We start from the raw sequence: 27262 nt of genomic DNA, 5'->3' as shown, positions 1-27262 counted from the left end.
TCTGAGGCACAAGAAGGCACAAAGAGTAAAGAAAGCCTTTGTTTGGTCTTAGGACTTGAAACCAGATCTGGCTTCTGATGTTAGAGCAGTGGTTCTCAACCTTCCTGATGCTGCAACCCTTTCTCTTTATTTCTTCAGCCTTCCTATGTCTGTCTGTCTGTCCCCCCCATCCCCTGTGTCTCCCTACCTCTGCCTCTCTCTCTCCCTCTGGTTTTTGAGTAGGGTTTCTCTATGTAGCCTGGCTGAACTTGCTCTGTTGATCAGGCTGGTCTCCAACTCAGAGCTTTGCATGCCTCTCCCTCTTGAGTCCTTAAAGGACTGTACTACCACTGCCCAGTGCTTTGACCCTTTGATACAGTTCCTCAGGCTGTCATGACCTTCAACCATGAAATCATTTCATTGCTTTTTCATATCTGTAATTTTGCTACTGTTATAAACCATAATGTAAATATCTATACGCAGGATATCTAGTATGACTCTCCAAAAGGGTCATGACTAACATGCTGAGAACCACCCTGTTAAAAAGCCTGTGACCCTCCAAAGAAATGAAGGCTGCCAGCTCAAACCGGAAACACACAAAGGAAACACCCACATCCAAAACACTGATGGCAGAAATAAAGGGCTGTCAATGTTTAAGCCATTTATGAGGCCACTTTCTTAGCCACATGCTATGCTGCTGCTGGGAGAGGGGGAAACAAGAAGGGACACACGAGGACGCACAGATTCTGTCTGCAAGAACCTTAGGATGTGGTAGGATAGGAAAGCAAGTGATGAAGTAAGTACTAACAATACTTAAAACTTCAAAGATTTAAACTACTATGGAAGAACTAACAAGCCAAGTCTTGTGGGATGGATGGGAAGTTTAAGTGAGAGTTATTATTCTAAGTTCTCTACATGTGCCTATCAGGTCTCGGACAGTGTACAGGGAACTACTGTGGCACTGTGAGAAGCCCCCAGAGGAAAGCAGGTGTGTACGAGTGAACACAGGCACTGTGGCCCTGGGGTAGCTGTGTGGCTGACTGGCAGTAAGTCATCAAGCACCCGGGATCACGGACAGCTCTTTGGAGGTCATCACTGCTGGGTTTGACCGACACTGACACAGAGCTGGAAGCAACCTTACCGATGGCTAGTCCAATGTCCTCACTTTACAAATAAGGAGGGTTTCTAAGCCCCCAAGCAGTGAGTGCCTTGGCCATGGCCACAAAGGAGTAAGCAGTGAAGCAGGGGCAGAGCTGGGGTCCTGCCCACTCTAGGCCAGCGCTGCTCAATATCAGCTGCTGCCTCTGTCTCTCTACTTGTATGCAGCAACTGATGAAAAAGGAAGAAAAAGTATAAAAGTCAGACTAAATTCTCTTTGAATCTTAACTAGATTATCATTCAGGAGCAAAAATGACCACTTCCCCCTTCTAAAGTAAGAAAAGACAAAAAGGGCAATGTATGAATCAAGGTCAAATTTTGCTTCAGACTTAGTAGTACTCAAGTAGTAAAGTGATCACTGAACCATTTACGAACACCATAGGGTCAAATATTCCAATATAAAATCTAACTTAAATCTCCATTTAGGTTACTTTTTGTTAAAAATTACAAATGTCATTTAAAATATTTCACATACTTACTTTATCATAATGTTGTTCCAAAAATTCTGCACTGAGTAATTTATGTCTTGTAAGTAAATCCTAGAAAAAGAAAATCACACATTATTACAGTTGTTCTCCATTAATGTTTTCTTACAAAAGAGAATTCTAAAATATCCGCTAAATTGCCCAATAAACTGTTAAATATTAGCACAGTGTTTAATATTTCATCATGATTTTTACTTAGGACCATAAAGTAACCATGAAATGACCTTGGTCTCACTGAGTCAGAACTGTTTCTACTTCATTATGGGTGGCACTGGCCCTAGGTGATGACAGGAACAGCAATGCAGCCAGAGTTCCTGTGTGAAGATAGAGTGAAGCCTAGGTGTGCACGGATTGACCTGCCACTCACCTCCGGAAAACGTCCCTTCACAGAAGCTTTCTGCATGTGCAGTCATTGACTCTGACTTAACATCACTTCCTCAGAAAACTTTTCCTGATGGGTCATAGTTGTGAATCTACATGTGCTTGTGGGATTATTTAGTAAAGTCTCCCCTTCATTAGACTGTCAGTTCCATAAACACAAGGATCACATTGATTTTTACAAGCTCCGAGTTTCTGCCACCTAAGCTCTTCATAGGTGCCATACATAGCAAGGGCTTAGTATTAAATAAATCAATGAATGAACAAGAAAAATTAGAAAATGTGTTTGGGAAAGCGTCATACTTAATGTTCTTCATGATATGCTTTTTAAGAAAGCTTCTAACCCCACCCCAAGAATTTACAGCTGTTCAAACTGCTGCACAGGGCTTGCGTTGTATTCTCTCATTTAAACAAGGATGTCCAAGAAACTTTGCTAATTTTCCCCCAAGTCTCCTGCGAGAATTAAAGTAAAATAAAAAAGCTGGAATTTAGTCTCGGCATCTCTGGAAACGCAGTAGTCATTTTACTGAAACCTTTAGTACCCATTTGCTGCTCAGCATGACTTTTACTTGCAGGGTCTCCGCTTGACAGGTGCCATAGGCTTTCACATCACAGGCAGAAAGGAAAGTGGCAGTGTATCCAGAACCTTAGCAAGCAAGTATCCATAGTTGCAATGCAAAAAGGAATATAATGACTTCCAAGGGAGTGATCAACAGAGAAAGCATATAAGCCTCCCTGTCAAAGAGCTTCTCCACCCTTTAGCCTGCTACCATGCTTGGCTGATGTGCCCTGAGTAGGTACCACAAGGACAGGGCTTATATGTGTAGGGGCCACTGCTGAATCCCCAAACACTAGAATAGTGCCTGAAACAAGTCAGGCACTCAGAAACTGGATGAATGGATGGAGTCAGAGAGCAGCATGTCAGAATCTGTACATGGTGATACCACTTCATTCTTGTGGGTGATCTGAATAAGTGCAGCCAAAAGACCTTGCTCTACCACACCTTCCTTCATGCTGGGCTACTGCTCCTGAATGAAGCATCCCTTCCATCGACACATTCTAATCATGATTTTACTCCCCAACTGTGGTGGCACTTGAAACACCAAAGTGACCACTCTATGTTATGATCTCAAATTAACTACAGTTTGCTTTATATATGAAATTTACACATATGTATTCTAGGGATCTCTGCAGAACCTGTACTGATTCTGAGAAACAAATCCTTGGCACCACTGGCACCTTACTTAGTCAGGGTGAAGCCCTACCGTCAGTCCTCAGGCCTTCGTCCTGTCCTAATGTTTTCATCATCCTTATATGTGAACTTTACCCTGAGCTGTCCTTACCTCAGGAGCTCTTTATTAAGAAGCTGAGCTCTTACAAGGAAAGTGAAATTTCTCACTGTGAGTGTTCATGGTTTCTGAGTATGAGTGAGCTACATATACTAAACAAAAACTCAGTAAATTTTAAGATCACTGAAGGAAATGTAATACATCAAGATTTATTCTCACTGAAAACAAAAAGAAAACACAGGATTGCTGCATCATTTTTATACTATAAAGAGAAGTCTTCAACTAAAGAAACTGTGGTTGAGGGCTGGAGAGATGGCTCGGCGGTTAAGAGCACTGACTGCTCTTCCAGAGCTTCTGAGTTCAATTCCCAGCAACCACATGGTGGATCACAACCATCTGTAATAGAATCTGATGCCCTCTTCTGGTGTGCCTGAAGATAGGAACAGTGTACTCACAAAAGGGGGGGGATAACTGTGGTAGCACAAATCCTTGGGAGTAAGGCAGGGCTGAGGTGGGGAGGGGGGGAGGGGCACAGGACGACAACAGATAACCCTGCTCCCTTGCTTGGATTTAGGTATACGCTGGTGTGTTTTGGGCTGTCCATCCTGAATGTGGTTCTTGCATTTGATAACACATATATTCCAAAAACCATGGTTCTGAGTAGAGGCCAATTCCATTACCCTTCTAGTGCCAGCCAAAGGAGGCCCTGTAGAGTGCTCATCAACAAGAGGAAGCCTGGTTGCTGGGCAATCTGCATGTCATCTATGCCACACTTAGTGAATAACTGAACAGGAATGTGTAAATTTGACCTTATTGGACTCCTGGTTTTCTAGTAAGATTTGAGAGTTTAATTTTTTCACATTTTTGGCTGGTTTTGTGGTTTTACTGCAAATACCTGAGGTATACCAAATGCATATTAAACACACCTTCTCTATTCCCACTAGAGGGCAGTTGTGAGTAGAGGAGACAAAGATGGGGAAACAATGACTTGCAAGTGTGCTTAGAATTTAAGTGTTTAAATGTTACCTTGAATGTAGCAAACGCATCTGAAGCTATGTCAAATGTTGACATTTCAACATATCTGAAGAAGTCATAAAACTGTTCCGACCACAAAATGATTTTTGCGAGAGGTTCATGTCTGATGCATTCTCTTAACATTATCCCACAATTAAGAGCTATTTCTGGAGATTCATACCTGTAAAAACAAAACAAACAAAGGCCATACATGATTTCTCTTTCAAAACAGTAAAAGTGAACATTTCAAATTTTCTCAATGTTTCAGATAGTCCTAAAAGTGACCAAAGCCAAGCTACTGCAGGGTTATTAATCTGTGTGCAGAGGTGGACAGCTGCCTTCAATCAATAAAAATCAACTATGGCAGAGACCATGAGACTAGAATTTCTGTGTGTGAAAAAAATCTAGAAGGAAAAATTACGCTATCCAAAAGTTTAGCTTTTACCTGCTGTGCTCACAACCAGAAGAACCACAACTTGGAAAGAACAGTAATAGAGTATCTTTCCAAATTCAGAAATTGACAGTATAAACTCAGGTCCATCCATCAAATATGTAGCAATTATACATCACAGTTTCAACACTCAACATAGTACTTCAGGTTCTCGGAAACATATAAACCTCACAAAACTGCAAAGACTTCTTTACAAATCATCTCTACCATGGAGAACCTAGAGACCAAAAAAGTACAGAGTGGATCCTAAGACCCTGGTAACTCCTCACTAACCCTCCAAATGCAGTCTTGTCATTTATTCCCAGTTTCATCTCAGCATTTCTTCCCCTGTGATCATGAAAATCTCTCAGCTGAGCAGGCACCTTCCCCTCTCAAGCACACAGCCTTTTCATAGACTGATACTTGCTCAGACAGGTTGCTCTCTTGTTCCCAGATACCAATGTTGGCTCTACTTCCTTCCCACCAACAAGCTCACATACACTGGGAAACAACATTTCCCAATACTCTAGTGAAATAATTATTTGGCCAGTGGAGACTTCCTCTTGGCTAAAACAAGATCCGTGTGTGTAATGTTCTGATGGTGCCGATCGCCAATCTCTGCTTGCCTATCTGTCTCTTTCTTCTTGTTTTGGTACTGCTTACCAAATTCAAGGCATTGTGAATACCTGGTACGTATTCTATCACTGAGCTACACCCCAGCACTATATTTAAAAATATCTTTAAAAATAGGGAATACACCCCCATTCTCCTTTTTATCCCCATGTGGTCCCCCCTTCTTTTTGCTGAGATCTTTCTTCACCTGCTCAGAAGAGCCCACAATCTCACGGCCCCCACTAGGACTGAATTTCCTTTCTCCATTTCACTCTTTCTGAACTGTGGCTGGGTATTTTCCAACGTACCTGAAAAGCCTCAGGTAAGGTCTGTGTAAGCTGAGCATATCTAACATGAAACCTCAACCCCACCTCGCATAACCAAAACCTAACTTCTGGCCCCTTCAGCTCTACATTTTGGCACCAGTGTTCTGTCTCTGACACCAAGCACCACAGAATTGCCATGCTGGGGGGGGGGGGTGTTTTGTACCCATGCTGTCCATTATGGTGGCTATGCAAATGAGGGATGGAACAGCCATAACTTAAAGCTAATCATTCACAGAATTAGTAGCTACTAGCCACTTTCAGCACTTCCTATGTTTGCAATCGTTGGTCCTTTTCACATCTCTCAGTTTTATTTCCCTTCCTCTATTTCCGCTGCTGGTATCCTTACCTTAAGCAACAAAGTTTACCACCAGCATTTCTCATTTGGTTTTTTAAAACTATCGATAAACAACCTTCTAGGCACACTGTCCTTTATCTTCCCTTCACTGGATTTACTGCTCTGGTACAAGTCAGCTCCTAGCCTGTGATAAAATGGTCCGGTTCTGCATCTTACTGCTTCCTATCACAAGGTATTCATTTTGGCCCCTGGACTTCCTGCACCAGTGATATCCCATTAGGATGCTTTCTTTTTCTGTCTATGTAAATTCTAAGCTCTCTGCAACTCCAACCTCAAGATCCTTTCCTTTTACAAACCCACTTATCTGCTGAAATCCTGCAATCTTGAGTTGTTGCCTGGCAGCACTGCTCTTGTCCTTTCACTGTAGACATGTTTGCCTCACATCCTCGACAGTATGACTGCAGTCCTGTCTCAGTTAGGGCATGGTACTCAGCATGCTGTCGAATGTGATTAAAATGTTTGTTCACAAGATAGCTGATCACAGCATTAACCTTTGCTTATATCTAATAAACAGGACACTTGCAAGACAACGTTAACACAGTTTGGAGTACAAGCGTGGCGGGTTTTGAGTGGAGTTTTTCAAGCTTGTCTAAACGATTAAACCATAAGCCATTGAATACAAGGCAAACAGTAATGCTGTTTAACCTGTTAACACAAGGCTGGAGATCACATTAGATATTAAATAGCTAGTAAAATACTGTTTCCAAATCTAGTCCATGCCAGTACTTCCTTTATACACACCAGAATCAGCAGTGAACCTCCCCCAAAAGCTTCCACTAAAGCCTAGTAAGTCAACCACATTGAACATAAGTAATGTAAACTATTTAATCAGCTCAAGTACAGGTATCTCGAAAGGTGGCTCACAGTGCTTCTTAAAGAGTGCGACCTTCCAGGTCAGGCAGGAATCATACGAAATGAGTAAGATGTCAGAAGGCAAAGAAGCCATCACAGACCAATTAGGCTCTGCCAAAAGAACAAGAAGCCAATTAAAGGAGCACACAGTGGCCTAAGATGGGACAACTTTATATGTTTATAATGGACTAAACCAGGTTTGTGATGGTTAATAGCTGTCAACCTGATAGGCTGAAAATCATCTAGGAGGCAAGCCTCAACATACCTGTGAGGAACAATCCATACTAGGGTGAGAAGGGAAGACTGCCGTAACTATGGACAACACTATACCATGAGCTAGACCTTAGTCTTGGACTAAGTAAAAAGGAAAAGTGAGCCAAGCACTAGCGCTCACCACTCTTGCTTCCTGACAGCGACTCCTTCCACCAGGATGTCCTACCATACCCTCCAACTGTGACTACAAAGTTAACCCTTTCTCCCTTAAGTTGTTTTTATCAGGACTACTTTAGTTTAGCAACAGGAAAAGTAACTAATACAACATTCCTTAATTTGAGTTTATAACAATGCTTCAACAATATAGTCAATGCTTTTTCAAGTTAGTGGCTAAAGCACCCATGCATTAAAATAATGGCACTGGCTTTCCCCACAGATTGTATCTGGAATATTCAAGTCATCACTGTGGAAAGGTTCTGTTTTATGGAAGAAAACATTTAATTAGAAAAAGAAATACCAGAAGGAGTAAACTGATCATTCATTCATTCATTCTTTACTTGAGACAGGCACCTGCTATGCAGCCCCAGCTGGCACTGAACTCAGGGAGATCCACCATGCCCAGCTAGCTTTTTTTATTTTTTCAAGTGAGCAGATTAACTATTACAGATTAGTAAAAATCAAGAGTTTTATCTATGAAATTCAGCCTGCAGACCTTGTTTACAAGCCCATTTTAAACAAAATCATTTTGTTAAAAATTAAGGAAATAAAAGCTGGGCACCAGACTGTGCCAAGTGTGTAGAAGGTGCTGAGGCTGTGAAGTGGCCTGTAGAGTGCATACACTGCAGACACATGAGGACGGGTGAGTGACACAGCCAGGCTGTGTGCAGGGAGAGGAAGGGCTTCAGAAAGCAGAAAAGGCACAAGGCTGGTGACTGAAGTGGGGTTGTGCATAGGGAAGTCTTGCTGTCTTTTTTTCTTTTTATGGTCGAATGCTCAAGTTTCCTAACCAAGTATGGAGGGAGGAGGGGAAGTCCCAAGCTAAGCTTCATTCTCAGACGTTTCCTTCTTACGTCCTTGGCTGAGGGATCTGCTCTGACCAGCTCAGATGAGAACTTTATACTTTATTTCTCAAAACTCTTACTTATTTCAGTTTCCAGTGACAACACATGCTTTTAATACTATCATTCAGAAATGAGAGGTAGGTGGATCTTTTGAGTTCAAGACCAGCAAGATACACAATGAGACGCTATCTCAAAGTCTCTCTTTTTTAAAAATTTTATGCATTGTCTGAACAATATTTACATCAGAGCTGCCATGAAATAATAGAAAGTGTTAATTAATTTTTAGACTTCAATAAACCTTTGGTTTCTATAGCAAAGGGAATTCTGGTCAGTATTACACTGTTCTAAGAACACTCAAAATCCAGACTATTCACATGGCATGTTTGCACAGGGACACTAGACTGATACAACAAAAGTTCTGTACAGCAACAGGTGAAGAAGCAACACAGATGGGTAGGAAGAGAGAGGAGGGATCAGGATGCTGGCATGTGACATGTCACTGACTCATGCTTTGTCTAAACAAGCATGAACTTGGGGGAAGTGCTAAACCATAGAGATACAAATCCAAATGAGGTAATGTGTAAAGTTAGCAGTAGAAGAGCAGTAACACAGTGGGCAAACATGCTTGCCCACTAGTTTAGCAGAACACTGCTAATGCTGGGATGATCTCAAGAGGTGCCAAGCAGCAGCAGTGTGAAGGAGACTGACTGACTACCTTGCCAGCAGGTAGGCGCAGTGCTGAGAAAGAAGAGGATCTTTTTACTTTTGTTAATTTAGATCTAAGTTTTGATTTTGTTTCTTAAACAACTACCCAAATCATAAACGCCTGCTTAGCCTAGGAGTAACAGGAACATGTGAAGTGACCCAGCAACGCATGCTCTTCTGAGTGAGGGTGAGAAGCATGAATGCTCCACAAGGAGACTTTCACTGCTCTGTGAGGGGTGAGGGTGAGGGTGAGGGTGAGGTGCAGGAGGCATCTTTGGACTCAATTCGGCTGGGATTTCAATGGTTTTGATCTTACAGAATAGAAATAAGGCTATACTGGCTCTATTCTTTCCTTCAGTTGTATGTGATTTGTGAACTTAAGGGCTCACAATTCACCCAATTTTAAGCTTGCATCTACAGGGCATTTTTGTGTTAGTTTAGCTTACAAGTTAAGACTTTAAAAGGGCAGTATATTCAAGAGCTACATAAAAGAGAGCTAAAACTACAGAGAATATCTTCCCATTTACCAACCTGGTTTTCTTTTCCCACCCAAACAAAAATTTTCTTTTAATTTTCAACTAAGAATATAAACTTTATCACATTGTACATACCCTTTCAATAACATGAACAAAATATTCTGTTGGGTGCAGATGTATTCAACAGTAGGAGTTCTTGTACCAATTTGTCTTCTGAGAATATTGTTGAAAATTTGAGCCACGTCTTTTTTGCCCTATTAGGAATACAATCATTAAAATATTTACCTGTCTAAATATGAAAATGTCCATCCACCCTTCAATTTAAAGTCAAAGAGCCATTGTGTATTAGTTATGACTGGATATCCGACTTTACAACATTTGAAGACATTAAACTTCTAAGTTTATCTGTTTATAATCACAAATTCTAAGATTTAATAGTGTGCAATTTTAATACACTTTTATCAACAAAATGAAATCTCATTATTATCTACAAGTGATTTCAACCATCTGTAACTCTCAGAAACATGCTGACTCAGTTATGGAAAGCAGATGCTGGAAGCACACTTACAATCTATAGGGATATGAACCTTATACAAGTGGATAATTCTGCTGTGAATACTACATACATACTTTTACAGAAATGGAGAGGGAGGAGATTATACTCTTAGTGACATTAAACATTAGAGAATTTTTGGCAAGTAGATAAACTCCTTTATTAAACTCACCTAGGAAAGACTTGAAAATATATTAAATAATAAAGGCACTAAGTATTACAATACAGTAGTTCAGAGATGAGAACTTTACAATACTACTGCGCAAAACACAGATTATCTAGTGAACCTTAACAATCAGAAAGCTGCCTAAGAAATTAATAATAGATAACAGGCCCCAAGAGATGTTTCAGAATAGACACTGTCGAATGCTGACAAGGCCCAGAGAGCAGTGAAGCCCACGGACAGATAGATCATCCTGGGGCTTGTGCTGGCTCAGGTGCAGCAATGGTAATTTCTACAAACCAGTCCTATGGCACACACTTAACAAAACAAAACAAAAAAAAACAATGCCTCTAGAGTTTCAAATGAATATTAAATTCAGTGTTCAGTTGACAGAACAAAATAGGTGGAGACAGAGGAGAAAGACCAGATATATCCCAAATGTACCTCTCAGGCTAACAAAGAAAACAAACCGTTAGAATTTGATACACTATTAAAAATACACAAATCAGCTGCATAAATGGAAATATCTTAGTTCTATCTTCTCTATAGTAGGAGAAAAAGGTTTCTTTTCCTTTAAGAATTGTTAAAGTAGCCATCCATTCTTCAAATTTTATCATACTTCTCTCTACCGAAACCTGCACAGATATCCAATCACTCAGGCAGATGAGCACACCAAGTTGCTTATGACCATGTAGACGAGTACTTTGTATATATGCTTCTCAGGCTGGAACCAAGGGCCATTATCTTCATGAACTCACTATATATCTAACATGCCATGATCCAACTTCATTCATAGTGGCAATAAATTGGGGGAGGGGAGTGGAGGGAGCAGACGCTAAGAGAAAAAGCAAGCTGTGCTATCTGCAGCTAATCCAAGCGTGAATGGCTTGGTTGTTCTGCTCTAGCTGTGGAGCCAAGGAGGACAGGCCAAATATTACCAGAAATAAATTTTACAGAAGTCAAAAATTCAGAATTGTGAATAAAATGTTTCAACATTATACTAAATAAAAAATTTAAAAGCAGTACCAAACTCGAACACGTGATCTCTGCTATAATAGACATTTTTAGGGTTTTCTAGCATCTATGACTTTCTTTAGACTATTGATTCCTTGATTCAGACAACAGCAGTTTATGAAATACAACCTAAATAAAAGGTACTACAAACACCCAAGAAACTACACACACAATGTGGTGAGGTGAGTGTGCAAAGGTCAAGAGCCCTGAGTCCATGGGGTCTTAAGATGGAGTGCATGGAAAAGGACCCCGAGAAGTGTTTTTGAGAATTAAGAAATGAGTTTCTTACCTCGAAGTCAATGAGCTGTAAGTCAGACACCAGGGTGCTGAGGAGCCCGCTATTGTACAACTCCTGAGCCAGCTGAGCCACCGCCTCCGTCTGAGGCTCCTTCTCATTTGTGCCGTACAGAATTTCTTTCATGGCAACCAAATTTTTGGAAACTTCTTCTGTAGCCTGATTTTGGGAGGAAGGTGCAGAAGAGAAAAACAATTCATTTTAACAAACACATATCACAGCTGTATTAGTTAAATACCCATTTTTTATATTATTTACCCTCAGACCTGTGTGCAAGTTCCAGCTCAGTCCTCAGGAGCTGGACACTGTACAGGAGAGAGAGAGGAAAGGAGGGAGAAAGAAAGTTGCATGCACTCCCCACAAAGGATGACACATTCTGAATATACAATAAAAACTCAGCTAAATGCAAAGTAGAAACAGGAGTGACAAGACTGGGGTCCTCCTCAAGCTTGGGGAAGCTCTTTGGAAGAGGCATGTGAGCTGCTGCTGGTGTGTGTGAAACTAACCACCAAGTGTCAGGGAGAAGGAGCCTCAAAGGCAGCAATGAGGGAGAGGGAACTAGAGATACAAGCAAGCAAAAGGAATGACACTGGTAAAGAGGATGTGACAAGTTACTACAGTGATATGCATCATACTCAAGAAAAACCAAGGATGTTAAACAAGAGAAACCAAAGACACAACAGACTCAGAACTAGAAACTTTGATGTTTAAAGTTAAAACCACAGTACATCAGATAAGACACTGCAGAAGAAGTTACTAAATAGTAACACGTATACAAAGATGAATCATGGGAGTGAAGTAGAGGGGGACATCACGTTTATAAGCTTTAGGGTAACTTTAAGTAATATACGTAACTAGAGTCCCCAAGGAGAGTAAAGGACAGACAAAATATTTGAAAATGTGATGAATAAAAACAACTTTGAATTTTCCAGGTGCACATCTTTAATCCTAGTACTTGGGAGTTGGAGTCAGGCAGATGTTTGTGAGTTTGAGGCCAGCCTTATATTTACATTGTTCCAGGATAGCGAGGATTATACATAAATAGACCCTGTCTTAAAAACAAACACACAAAAAACCCTAAACAAAAAAATATAAATCTGATTAAAAAAAAACCTGTCAAAATAAATACTGGTAAAAGGCAAATAAATGTCAAGTGTAAGAAAGAAATAAGATGGCTGGAGAAATGGTTCAGTACTTAAGAGTACTGGTTACTCTTCTGAAGGACCCAGGTTTGAGTTCCACCCCCTACATGTGTGTGCTCACAACAGTCTGGTAATCCCAGTTAAAAGTGATATACATGATGCTCGCTTCTGGCCTCTCAGGCACCAGTCATACATGTGGTGAGCAGATTACACACAAGCAAAACACACATACACATTTTTAAAAGTTAAAACAAGAACAAGATTATATAAAGAGATGGCTGTGGAGAGGAACATTTGCTGTACAATCACAAGACTGGATGGAATTCAGATCCTAGTACCCACAGAAGGCCTCCGAGGGATTCAACACCCTCTTCAGGCCTCCACATGTACAAACATGCTCATGTGCACACGCATGCAGATATAGACACAGAGGAGGAGTCCATGAAGAGATTCAGAACAATGAAATGTTTAAATTTGGTGATAAAGAGAGAAGCTTAAAAGTGGCCATTAGGGAGTGGAGGGAGGGGTAGAGGGAGGAGCACATACAAAGAATGACAGCAGATTTCTTGACAGAAATTATGTATGTCAAAAGATAGTAGAGGATTGTTAAAACTATTGAAAAAAAAAAACAAATTACTAAGATCTATCCTAGAATTTTATAACTCCATGAAAATGTTTTAAAAATAAAAATAATTCTGCAAAGTGAGTTCTAGAATAGCCAGGGCTAGTCAGTGAGACTGGTTCAAAATAAAATATCACATCCCCGCCCCCCCCAAAAAGAAAAAGAATAAGACAAAATGTAGGATTTTTGAGATGCATTAAAACTAAAAGATAAAAACGTGAATAAACAAAGTTTTCCTTTACTATTACTTAAAGGGAAATTTGGCTGTTTAAAGCAAAAATAGCATATTCTAGAGAAGAAAATGTGTGACAGCAGTAGCGAAGGGGGGTCATGGAATACAGTTTAAGGTGTAGCGTGCAGTATCATGTTTCCTCAAGACATACTATCACAAGTTAAAGATGTTATTAACATAAGCCTTAAAGCAAACATTTTAAAGACTATCTCCATGCAGACAAATGGTAGCAAATGTTTGTGATCCTACCATTTGGAAATCCAAGGCAAGGGGATTGAGAGTGAGTTCAAGACCAGCTTGAGCTACAGTGAATTCAGGGCCAACTTATAGCATCACATGGTGTGAAGCTGTCTCATGACAACAAGCAAGCAAGCAAACAAAAATCTAGCCTACCAAAATATAGATGATTTGCTATAGGACATCAGCCTACATGACAGCATTCAAAACAATTTTAACAGCCCACAATAATTCCTTCACAACCACAAAACTTACCAAATGATAACACAACTTCACCTTGAATATTTCCTGCTTCTAGTAATGCTGTATAGGAGGATCTCAGAATCAGACAAACATGGCCTCCCTATACTGTCTGATGGCCCAAGCAGTAACTTCTCTTCCTCCTTGAGGTAATGCACTTGTCTTCTTTTAAAGTTTTTCTTTAGAAAACTTTTCAATTTATTGAATTACTGTTATTATCCAAGAAAGGTAGGATAATGCCCAACCCTGCTCCAGACACAGAAGATCCTGCATATGGTACATGCAAACACAGCTTAAGATTATCCTTAGTAGTTTAGGCAAGGATGATGAGAATTTAGACTGGGGTGGATGGTGATCTCTTTGGCTTCTATGGCCAACTGGAGTGCACTGAAGGCTTTAACTCCTAATTGCATTTCTCCATCAGCCTAACACCTAAGATGCACAGACATTTCTGTGTTCTAAAGGATATCTAGAAAATCACACTCTTACATTTGAATCACATATCTAGTTATGCCTCTGCAGCCTGACTAAAAATTGCTAACCAAAATGTCTAACAGGAAAGAGCCACAAATGGGCCTAACATATTTTTTCAGTAATGATATATAAATATATCATTATATATATATATGTCACCCCTCCCAATTCCTCTCCCTAACCCCAGACAGTAGGGTTTCTCTCTACGTAATCCTGGTTGTTCTGAAACTTACTCTGTAGACCAGGCTGGCCATGACTCTCTACCTGCCTCTGCCTCCCAAATGTTGGGACTAAAGGTACGTGCCACCATCACCTGGCTTTGATCTAACAATTTTGGGGTATGGCTACTCAGCACTATTTGCATATCTTGATAAAATAAAATGACATTATTTCATATTTTCTGACTATAAAAAGTTAATTTAGTAAAACCTTTCACTAAACCATTTGACCAGGTATAGTGGTGCATGCCATTAATCCTGGCAGCGGGAGACAGATCTTCAGACAGAGGTTCCAGGATAGCTTAGTCTACATAGGAAGTGTCAGATCAGTTAGGGCTATATACTTCAACTCTGACTTTAAAAAAATTAATAATCAAACCTATTCTGATTTCTAAGGCTTTCTCCCCAATGCTTACAAATTATCCCCTCTCAGTCCTAGGTACAGCAGACCTACCTTTTCTGGTCCAGTATCTACTTTATTGTCTACAGGGCTTAGATTTCTCAGTAGTTCAACTCTCATATGCAATACAGTACCCCATGTAGTTTTTCTGGACCAAGAGGAAATCATTTAATGGCAAGATAGATTCTAGTATAATCTATTTATATGTACTGCCTTTTCAGCTCCTTTATTCCAAGTGAGTCTCACTGACAAGAAAGAAAAAAAAAAATCAGACACTTAATAGGGTTTCTAAGTGTTTTACCTGGTGGTTTTACGCCCATGATTCTAAATGGCAGATCTCCTTTAGCCTCCTTTGCTTCTCTGGTTAAACTCAAGTTTGAACATTAGAAATTCTTAGTTTATCAATTTTAAATTTTTTATGATTTTAAGCTTTGAATTCAGGTCAAACCCTATGCTTTCTTCTGAGAGCAAGAGGTGCTGCTGAAAGGACCGATGGCTGAAAGGCGAGGCTTCGCTGTGAGGTGATGACATGTTCTAGAACTGACTGCAGTTATGGTCACATATATCCATGCAGAAACTAAAAGGACACGGAATTATACACTTAAATGGTGAACTGCATGGTATACACATTCAATAAAGCTGTCCTTAAAGTCCCCCTCCCTTTCAGAAGATGCACTACCTGTCATAGTAAGGGGAGGCAGTGACAACAGAATTACAACACCTTCCTTTCACTGCTTACTTGCGTTTGGGTTCTGATGCCCCCCTGCCCTCTTGGGAACCCCGTGTATATTTTTATCTTTTCTCCTCATATAGCCAATTCCCAACTCAACCCATTTTCAGTTTTTACATATGATCAAAGTTCCCCTTAACAGAACCAAACAAACTTTCTGGACAAATTCCTCCCAGCTACACTTCACCTATAATGAATCTCTCAAATATTTACCCAAGTTTGCACAATCCACATCTCCTTCCTTATTAGCGATGCATTCCAATCTCACCTGGCCCCTGCACCTCACCCTTTTTAAAGGCAATTACCTGCCTTCATTAAGCGTGGGCACCTGTAGCATTTGTACTGGTTGCTTACTGCACCCATCTCTATCCTAATTTTTACCCTTTCCCTCCACCCTAGGAGCTTCTTGGGTCTCCTTTTCAGTTTGTCTTCTTTAACTAAACTTTTAAATATCAAGTACCCACAAGGCCAGATCTCAGGCTTTCCTTCCTGCCTTTTGTTATTCTGCAGCTTCTTTAAGTGATCTCATCCACACCCACAGCTTTAATTAACTCCTAAAGGCAGATGTCTCACAGATGCTTATCTTCAGTTCTCCCAGGATTTGTCTTTCAGCAGTCTACACAAAATGTCTTACGGTATGGTACCTACCTCAAAGCCACTGTATCTAAGAGAACTCATGCTGTTGCTCACTGCCTGGTATTCTTCCCTTGTCCTTACTCAAGTAGCAATACAGATACATATGTCAGAAGCTCAGGGGTCACCATCAACTCTTCCTTCTTCTGAACCAGGATTGGCTAAGTTGTCTCCATTCTCCCAGATCCAGCCATCTTCTGTCTCCTCTGCCATTGCCACCAAAACCCATGTCCTACTCCCGCCAAAATAACTACCTAGTCTATTGACTTCCTTACATTTCTGTCAGAACTCTATATTCTTTTCCAACCAAAACAGAAATGATGAAGAGATTCTGTTTAAAATGCTCCAATGATTTCTTATTTCTCTTAGAATGGTGCATATTCTTTCTTAACATGACCCATTAAACCCTACAAAGTCCGGTCCTACTGTCTAACCTAGACCTGCACTGTAATTTCTCTCTACCCATAATGTATGGGCACACATGTCTTTCCTCAGAGTCCTGGCATATCTGGTTTCCTATGCTTATGCGTCCTTTGCACCCACCTCCTGTCCAACTTCCTTCCCTTCTTCAGTGCTTACCTCAGTATTGGATCACTTTTTCAAGTTTCCTGGGTAAATTCTGTCACACATTCACCTAGGGCTAAGTTTTGAGTATTCTCCTGCTCCTTGTAATGCCCAAGTTCCTGGTCCCTTCTGCTACACTGAGAGTTCCACACAGTATTAAAGCAACCCTGTCGGACCCCACTGAGAAGGCAACAGGAAGTGCTTAAAAGAGCCCAGAAGCAGACTAGATTATGCAAAACAGCCACGGGGTATGGGTGTGGGGGTGAGGTACAGGGATATGTAGAAGCAACTCATCTGGTTTACTTCTAGAAAAAAACCCACTAAATTCGACCCCATTTAACTTCCAACACTGCTGGTTTACCACATAGGAAAAGCAAGATAACAACTGAACTAATATTTCAGTTACTGATGAAGAAAAGAGGGTGGCTACTAGAATTAGGAATCAAATCTGATACCTGAAAAAAAAACTTGACTTAAATGATGAGCAAAGAAAAAAAAATCATCAGAGATTAGGGGTGGGTGTGTATGTGAAGAGAAAGGAACTGTAGTTTAATGGAAGGGAATCAGCAACTACAGTGTGAGCAAAGAAGTGAGCTGGCCGACAGGTTCAATAAGCTGCCATTTTAATTAAGAGTCAAGTACTCTACACCTGAACCCATAGTTAGTACATCTTTCCAACCTAACACCATGGAAAATCAGTTCTTGTATCTGGAACTCAGCTACCTGAATAATTTGCTCCATGCTGGCTGTGTTGGAAATCTTGAGTCATAAGCACACCCACACTGTATATTACTTTGTATGTAAAACTAGTAAGTTCAAAGGTTAAGTGTGCCTTTTGCTGAACTTACAGCCTAATTTCCTGTAACTAAAGTCTAAAACAGTGGTTCTCAATTGATGAGTTGTGATTCCATTGGGGGTGGAAAATCCCTTTCAAAGGGGTCATATATCAGATATTTACACTTTATAACAGTAGCAAATTTACAGTTATGAAGAAGCAATGAAAATAATCTTATGGCTGGAGGTCACCACTGTATGAGGAACTGCATTACAGGGTTGCAGCACTGGGAAGGCTGAGAGAGCCAGTGCTCTATTCCACACTAAACTGAGTACTGTTTGCTCTACTTCTCACGAAGTTTCAGACTTGTTTGAATGTCCTGCCAATTTATGGCTTATATTTATCTATCTATTTACTGTTTGACTATTCATTTGTGCATTTGGGTTCAAAGCCAGAGTCTTTTAACTATTTCAACTACTTCTGAGATTTCTGATCCCTAATAACCTGAACAATTTTCAACTGATTAAACAAAAAGCAAGCAAACAAGTGAGAAAAGGTCTCTCTCACACACTCACACATGCATCTAAGTTTTAATTTTTTAAAGACTTATTATTAATAATGGTTTTAAAATGTTTTAACCTCCCTTCTAGCCCACCACTCACCAGAGGTAGTGGGAAAGAAAGGTAATATTAGGATACAGGGGAAGTGGACCTGTTTAGAAAGGTTCTTTGGAGCAAATCCCATCTGCACTGTCAGGAAATGAGCAGTTTAGTTCCCAGGTCAGCGGCAGTTCAATCCACTTGCAAATACTTCATGGATATATCAGTAGTGTCAGGGAGCAGCAGCAGTGGCACGGGCAGAAACAGCCAAGCCTCAGCAGGAGAGGATTGTCAGGGATGCTAGGAGACGTTCTGTCGTGCCTCTCAATGAAGTAAGATTAGTGACAACAAGAGACCAGAAAATGTTGTAAAGTTAGTTCTATAAGCAAGCCCCTCTCAGTCTGTTGAGTCCTATTTATACTCCCTCCAAACATCACATGCCCTCAGTACATGAGTCTGTCTTAGTAAAACTTTACAGAGTCTGTATCAGCTGACATCACTGTGCTTATCAGGCAGAGTCCTTAGAAATGGCAAAAGGCCACCAGCACACTAGTAAGTTTTTCTGGTGAGGGTTTTTCTCTATGGAGTCCTGACAAATGGAGCTCAACTATGAAATGTAAGGCAGACCAACACCTGTGTGTCATTAGCAAAAAATCCTTTATCTTGGATCCTTTTCCGTGCTTGGTTTAGTAAAGTGTTCTTTCACTCGTGTCTGTCTCAGTGAAACATTTCTTTATGAGTCTGCCTTAGCAGAACATCCTTTCACTGTGTCCACCTCAGCAAACATTCTTTCATGTATCTGCTTTAGTAAAACATCCTTTTGCTTGTGTCCACTTCAGGAAAACATTCCTTTATGTGTTTGTTCCAGCAAAACGACCCACCTGACTTTCCAAAGAACCCTTGAGTTTGTACTTTGCACCCACTTGGACTATAGGTGGGGGTGGGTTTCATGAGGCAAGGTAACTAAGTAAGCATTTACTGACTTCAACTGCCACAGAGAGAACTGTAGAATAGATTTGATTGGTTTCCTTCAGTACTCTTACAGTAGCCACACCCAATCACATCATCTCTGGAAGGTCTGCACACTCCATCTCTGATCATACGAACCACATTGTTCTTATCTGCACCTCCTACTTATGTCTTATGCCTACTGAGTAGCCACTCACACCTACAGCACCTCTAAATACTCCCCCCTTTCAAGTTGCTGAAATCCTTACTTAATCCACTGGCCCCTCATTATCTGTGTGCTAAGACTGTGTGCTTCAGTACTGCCACACGAGATCAATTGCCTTTGGATTCCTTACACTCCTGGATAATTTTCCACACAACTTTTCTACACTAGCTCCCAGAACTATAATCACTGGAAATGGTGACAGAACCCATGCATACTTGGTTTACTAATGATCTGAGTTGCTTGTCTAACTTCAATCCAGCTAAAAAACATTCCTGTCAGCTGGACTGATTTCCAAGTAGTAACTCATAAAGAGTCAAAATGGCTGCACTTTTCCTCCAGACTTTTGTTTAGCATCCTACTCTGGATATAGCTTTACTCCTCTAACATGAGACTTTCCAGTAAAAACTGTCTTAACCTTTGTTCCATATTGATACAATCCTGCTACCTTTTGACTACACATGCGTGCTGTGGCTTCAGTGCTTTTCTAAGACATGATGTCACTCTGTAGCACTAGCTGACCTGGAACTCACTATACAGTTTGAATCAACTTAAAACTGACAGCAATCTCATGCCTTACCCTCCTGGGATTATAGGCATATGCCACCATGGTTACCCTAAAATATAAGCTCTGCCTTCCAGAGCCAGTGACTGAGCATGCTAGTTAAATATTCACCGAGCTATAACCCCAGCTCCCAAGAAACTAACTACAAAAACAAAGTAGTTTTAGAGTGCAACACCACTTTGATCAAGTTCTTATTATGAACATTACCTGTAATAAGACTACTGAATCAAGTATCTCCTAATGTATGTCCTTCACAGGGCACATTAGTTGTGTGGAGCTCTTGCCAAACTGTCTAACCTACATAAGATCATGAAGAAACACCAGTAAGACCCAAATCAGGGATCATTCTGTAAAACATTCAAGTATTTAGATCACAAGGTAAAAGGAAGGCTGAGAAGCTGTTCCTGTTTAAAGCACCCAGGGAGATCCTGAACAGCTGGTCCAGAGGTATATAGTAAAGACTGCATCCATTAACAGTGCACTCTGTCCATCTTCCCACTGTGGTGATGTTAAATGTAATGTCTGTGAAAGTGGGATAGAGGCTGACAAGTTTACCAGCCCTCTTGTTTTGGCGTTTCTTCCCAGACTGGGGACATCTTACTTCATATGGCTGTGTGCTGTAGAAAGGGCCTTTAAATAAGGGGCCTCAAAGATACCCTTTGTGTCTTAGAAGATCATCTGTTCCCTCAAAAGACTTCAGACTTCAAATAAAAAGTCTTTAATTCTTTTGTCTTGTCATTCACTTTGATTCTTACCTTCATTTCTGCTGCAGGTGAGGCCTGAGTGCTCACACCTGCCCCTTCCCTTCCAGCTGGACTCCAGCTGCAGCCTTCCTTCTGCACCAGCCTCGAAGGACAGAACCTTCTCATGTGCCTCTCATTTTTCTTAACATCCTCAAGTTCTGGAAGGACTGACTCCTACTCCTCACTACCTACACTCCAGTGTCTGACAACAATTTACACATAAAATGACCTCATGGTTTTGTTAGTTGGCAGAACACTCTTACAGTGCTCATCAGCTGGACATGGTGTTCTGAGACACAGATGCTACTCCTGCATGGCCAGGGAGCCTCATACTGGGTTTCACAGGCAAACTGCTTTATTAACAGCCAACTGTTTATAAATACTTAGTCAAGAGTATCCCTTGTGACAAGTTACTCATCTGACTGGAAAATGAAGTCACATGTCCTTCATTTCTTACTCTATGTGATAAGAGGGAAAGATTGTGGTTCAGGTCTTAGTTGTTTCCTTAGGACTTTTGAGACATGACCTATGAAGTAGCTGCATGTACCAGGGTTTAGAAGTGCTCACGGTGAACAGTCTGGGCATGTTAGTTCCCTGGAATTCAGGTGCTGGGGTAGAAGAGCAGAGCTTGAGTCTCTCAAGTCCCTTGAAGGGAAAAGTGACTCCTGAAGTAGGAAAGTTCCCTAGCATCCACATGCAACCAAACGAGAACTTTATTTAGCTTTTAGAAATTATTTTTAAATTACCAGGCCAATAAAAACAGGCCCAGCATCTCAAAATTCATTGTGTATCACTGGCAATAGTAGTAGAACAAAACTTTTCCTACCCTGAGTAGGAATGTAGGGATGTTCTCCAGCCTTTATGTTGCATCCAATATAACCTTCCCTAGTAGCACCCAAGCTATGAGATTTTCCCCTTAAATATAAGTTGAGATTCCAAGGCAAGGGGCCAGCCTGGGTAACATACCCGAGGGTGCATGGGTCCATGAAGGGCAAAAGTAAGTACTCAGGAAACTAAAACCCTGGTGCAACTAGTCTACTTCAGGACATCCCCAAATCAGAAAGCCCCTCTGCTTTAAACCTGACACCCTTATAACATTCATCTGTGTTGCTGTGGCTCAGGCTGCCCGGGGTCAACGAGGAAAGAGCTAGTGCTCCATCAGTATGAAGCAGACAGAGGGAAGACAGAATAAGGCCACTGTCCACTGGATAAAAGCAGGGAAAGACTTCACCTCTTTTTTGTGAATTTTCAATTTCAAAACAAATATTTAAAGTGAAACTTTAATATTAAAAGGAAGGTATGGGGGTTGAGTGCCTTTAGTCCTAGTCCTCAGGATGCAGAGGCAGGCAGAACTCTTCTACGTTCAAGACCAGCCTTGTCTGAAGAGCAAGTTCCAAGACAACTAGCTAGGCCCACAGAATAAGACTGTCTAAAAATGTAAGAAGAATCAAAGCTCTGATATAGAAAGTCATGAAGACAAGACAAAGTTGGAGGATGGAATCTAAAATTAAAATCAGTAAGCTGGCTCATCAGGCCTGAAACCCTGAGCCGGAGCCCCAGGTCCACAGTGCAGCAGAACGAGTTCTGAGGCCTGTTCTCCAATCTCAGGCACACCATGGCAGGAGTAAGTCTCACATAAAGACAAAATTAAACAAACAAACAAAAAAAAAACAAAACAACAAAAAAAAAAGAATAGATATTGTTGTGGTAAATATTTGATGAAAAGACTCCATTAGTATATTAACTCCTGTGCTGAATGCTTTTTAAAAGCCCACCATCCCCAACCTCTTCATTAGAGAAAGTGTCTGACTATGCTAAACTAAAAGAACACAGACTAGGAAAACTCTGTTAATAATTCCTAGTGTTAAACATTTCTTTTAACTGGTTTAGTTACCACAAGTCCCTGTTAAATGGCCATGTTAGGAAAAGAATATTCCCTTCCCCCTCTTATATATGCTGCACACTGGCATTCATACGGGTGAAGAGAACTGAGTCCAAGCTGAGGACAGCAGCCTTACCTGCTGTGGAAGGCGGCAGTGGGACATGGAAATAGTTGTTGCTATGGCACAGCTGTCGGGCTGTAAGCAGTAGTCTCACCCTACTCCTGTCTGCCACTTACTTAAAAATAAGGATAGTAAGCCTTTGCTCCCTTCTTTCTTTCCTTCTTTCTTTCTTTCTCTCTCTCTCTCTCTCTCTCTTTCTTTCTTTCTTTCTTTCTTTCTTTCTTTCTTGGTATAAAGAAAGGGGTTTTGTAAAAATGAATAAATAAATAAATAAAAACAAAAAATAGAAAATAAAAATTAAAAGACTGTGGTAAAGTTAAAAAGGGATTGACTTCCATGTGCATAATACACAAATTCAACACAGTAACTATGTACCATGGAGCGCAAGCAAAAATACTGGTATGCTACAAGTGAAGAAATAAACACTCATGGGAAAATGTCCATGGACACTGTGACTAACGTAGAAATGTACAATTTTATTATGGTTTGGCATAGCAAATTGTCAAGTTCATTTCCATAAAAGGAGTAGCTTAGGAAAAGTTTTCCTCACTTGAGAATGGTAACTGAGGCCTCTCTACGAAGCATCTTGTAGAAGGATGGTGGCATATGGGATGTGCCACTACAGCACTTAACTAAGTGTTCCCCTAGCCCATGCCAATACTCCAAAAATGACAAGCTTCTGGGGAACCAGATTCCACTTTATGTCACCTAATATAAAGACAAAACTAGATTCTCTACTGGACTTCCACCCAAGGCCTGAAGAATTCTATCTCCTGTTACATGTGAAGCAGGTTTAACCCTTATAGTAGCTGGTCCCTTAAAAACATTTTCTAGGAACTACATCGAGACTCTATTCTTCAAAGACACTGCTCAAATCTAATTCCTACTTACAGCAGTTCTGAACTGCCATGTCAGCCTAATTACTCCTTGCAACATAGTTATCATTCCACAACCTCAAGCAAGAACTTGCCCAAGTGGACTAGAATTTAAATAATACACTTGTCTCTGCAACCTGTTTTCAATAGTCTCTTTAGGTGCTTTATTACACTGCACGTGCTCTCGTGTGCACACACACACGCACACACACAAACACACAGAGTTTCTAAGCCACATCTGCCTCAGCTGATACATGAAACAAGCATCTCTTATTCTCTCCTGAGTTATGGCTGGTGTACAATATACCAAGTACAGTTTGCTGTGCCGATGTGTGCATGAGCCCATCAAGGCAGCGAACAGAGACATCATTACCAAAAGTCTCCTTATGTCCCCTTCTGCATTCCTCTTGATTTCTTCTCCCTCTATTTCTATTCCAAAGCAACCACCAACCTTCAACTATAGATTGATTTCATTTTCTAGAGTTTTGTATAAAGCATAAATCATGTACACTGGCTACTTTTAGCAACATAATTATTTTGGGATTCGACTGTTATGTATGGTTTATCCTTTTATTGTTAATAGTGTTCTATTAACAATGTGGCCCAAGTAGTTTATTCATGCATTTTGTTATATCCTGACTAGGCCTGTTTCACATAAAACTCCTATAAATACATAGACAAGTCTTTGTATGGATATCTATTTCATGGTTTCTTGTGTAAATACTTAAGAGTGTCATGGTTAGATCAAAGCTGATTTAATTTGGCTCTTTAGGGTCTCGCCTGTCTAGAAGTGGCTATACTATCTCATACTTCTGGCAACTCCAGTTGCTCTGTACTCAACATTTGGCAGAGTAAATATGGTCTATATTAAATACTCTAAAGCTCTATGTTAACAGATTTATCTTTGGTGACTAATTTCAGTCACCCATAGGTTTATATTCTTCTTGTCAATCAAACTGGCAGTTTTAGTTCTGATTCCCCTCAGATAAATTAACCACAATGTAAGTTCAGAGTTGAGGGCTATATTTTGTAGCAGATCTCAGGAATCCTGTGCTTAAACTCCCATTAGGCATATCATTCTACATGATGATCTAACCATGAAAATGTTTTCTGACTATCCTAAATACAGAAGGAGAAATGGTGACTGTGATGGTCTGAATGAGAATAGCCCTCACAGTCTGATATATATCTGAATACTCAGTCTCTACTTAGTGGAACTGTCTTCTCTGCTCTTACTTAAGGATCAAAATGTGAGCTCTTAGCCGCTGCGGCACCCACGCATTGCCAAGTTTTCACTCCATCATTAAAGAGTGACCCCTTTAGAACCACAAGCCTCAACACTTTCTTTTATAGGCTGACATGATTATGGTGCTGTCACAGCAACAGTGTAGCCATCAAGAAAGACATAACTGAGCAGTGAGTATAGAGCTCTGGGTGGTCATCTTTAGTCAGCCTAAGTTGTCACTTGGTTAAAGCCCCTTATTGTTAGTTACACACTCCATGTGGACGGTTCATCACATTCATCAGTCATTAGTTCTGGATGACAGCAAGGTGGCAGCAGCAGTTCACACTAACTCTGCTCTCTATCTTCAACAAATACGAGTTATTACTGAGATATGTCTTTGAAAGCCTTATAATCCATTGAAGAAATGTAATTACATATATTACATAAGAAAAGAGACTAAGGGAAGAGGCAGAATAGAGAACAGGGCTTCATCTTAAATAGCAAACTGGGTGAAAAGGAGGCATTTGAGCCAAGACTTGAAAAAAGATTCCTATGTCAACCAAAGGGAGCTGGATGAAGATCCTGCAGAAAGGGAAGAGGCAAATGTAAAGGCTTAAGCATTCCTAGACAGTCTGTATTCCTGTTCCAGTGACTGAGACAGACGGGTGACACTGATCCAAACAGACCCATTCTACAGCTGATAAGTAAAGGCTGGATGTGCTACTCACTTAGCAATCCTAACCTGTCCTATCATCTTTTGCATTTTGTTTCTTTATTTGTTTGAGACAAAGTCTGCTTATGTAGACCTGGCTGTCCTGAAACTTACTAGTTAGACCATGCTGGCCTCAAAGTCAGAGATCTATCTCTGTGCTTCTGCCTCCCAAGTGCAAGGGTTAAAGGTGTCTGTCACCATGCCAGCACTTTTTCATTTTGTAACTACTTACTAATAGCTTGTAACTACTTACTAATATAATAATAACCCAGTTTTATTTGCAGTCGTTATTATTTTAAGTCTCATCTCCCCATGTGCACTAGTTGTCATTTCCTTTTAGATATTGACAAATCAGTCACAAATCGTGGGTATTTTCTCATCTATTCTTAATCTGTTTCACAGAAAGTAATTTACATGTAACCCCTTAGAGCGTCCTACCACCTCAAACTGAAATTTATTTTTCAGAAATTCCCATGTTTTATACTCATACAAGTCTACGCTTGTGTAATGTTGACTTAGAGTGGGAGTTCTCAGCCTCGGCACTCATTAATGACATTTTTGCTGGGTAATTCTTTTTTGTTGCTGTTCTATTTTTAGCACCCCTGGCTTTAACAACTGAATGCCAGTAGCTGCCTTCCCTCTACTGCTATCACCAAAAAAAAAAAAAAAAAAAAAAAAAAAAAAAGACCCTGGCATTCCAACAGCACTCTAAGAGAACAAAACAAAGCAACAACAAAACCCCCATTCTTTCAGTCAAGCAGATGACACAGATCCCAGCACTTGCTTCTATCACTCCCATCTAGCCCCTTTCTTATTTTCTCTGTAACTTCACTGCAATTAGGATATTCTCCACCTTCCAAGCCAGTCCTTTCCCTGTCATAATTCTTATTAACTATCACAGTACATTGCCAAGTGTGCTCTGGGCTCCTCCCGGCTGAGGCTTTACATCAGTGAGGAGACATTTGCCTTGCCCCCACTGCACTGCTATTTAGACGGAAACCTACAGCAGTGCCCACAACTACAGCAGCAGTTATTTAACCCTGAATACGTAACTTTTTAAAAGCGTTTGGATTTCACCTAAAATTGCCCAGGATTTTACTTTTACTTGTGTGCGTGCATGCGCTCGCACATGTTTGAGTGTAGGTGCCCATGGAGTCCAGAAGAGGGCATCAAAGCCCTGGAGCTGGAGTTACAGGCAACTGTGGGTGGACGGATGTGGATGTGGAAGTGCTAATCCACTCTGGAACCATTCAGACTACGAAAATACTGTCACAAACACCAGTTCCAGGTTCTACAAATTCACCTAAAAGCATCCGTAATATACTGTGGCATAATATTTGAGAGTAAGAATCCCAAATCAAACAATGATTATATTCTAGCTAAAAACAAAGGTTAATTTTAAAGTCTTATTTTTACTTAAAACAAAACAAAACTAAGTAGCTAAATAACCTATTTTTCATTCCTATAAAGAAAGTAATCTCTACAGATCATGTGAAGGATTCAATGCCACCACTCACTCATCCAGATCATTAGTGTGAGGCATCCTAGAGGGCAGAAGGGGACAGTTAATGGCACAGTGCTCCCAGCTCTCAGTCTAGCAAGGGGAACAAAATACAAGTGAGCAAACTGAAGATGGTGGCAGTTTTGACCAAATGGTGGGGATGTGTTTTCTGGGCAGGAGTGGGATGGAAGAAGGAAGACTCTGAGATGCTTTCTAAGAAAAGGAAATATAGGTAAGAAAGAT

General features: G+C 40.5%; 1 protein-coding gene across 2 annotated transcripts in view; it reads right to left on the bottom strand.

Annotated features, from left to right (window-relative positions):
* Nucleotides 1-27262, bottom strand: part of CAB39 (calcium binding protein 39) — a 59281-nt gene that overhangs the window by 5764 nt on the left and 26255 nt on the right. For both annotated transcript variants that reach the window (XM_080932864.1, XM_080932865.1), the window contains exons 3-6: nt 11353-11517; nt 9469-9587; nt 4316-4484; nt 1617-1676 (exon numbers count right to left, since the gene is read on the bottom strand). In XM_080932864.1, coding sequence (XP_080788990.1) covers nt 1617-1676; nt 4316-4484; nt 9469-9587; nt 11353-11517 — 513 coding nt within the window. The remainder of the gene's footprint in view (nt 1-1616; nt 1677-4315; nt 4485-9468; nt 9588-11352; nt 11518-27262) is intronic.

The sequence above is a fragment of the Micromys minutus genome, assembly GCF_963924665.1.
Source record: "Micromys minutus genome assembly, chromosome: 19".
Taxonomy (NCBI): Eukaryota; Metazoa; Chordata; class Mammalia; order Rodentia; family Muridae; genus Micromys; species Micromys minutus.
The sequence above is the reverse complement of the archived record's forward strand: the minus strand, read 5'-3'. Positions and strand labels throughout refer to the sequence as shown.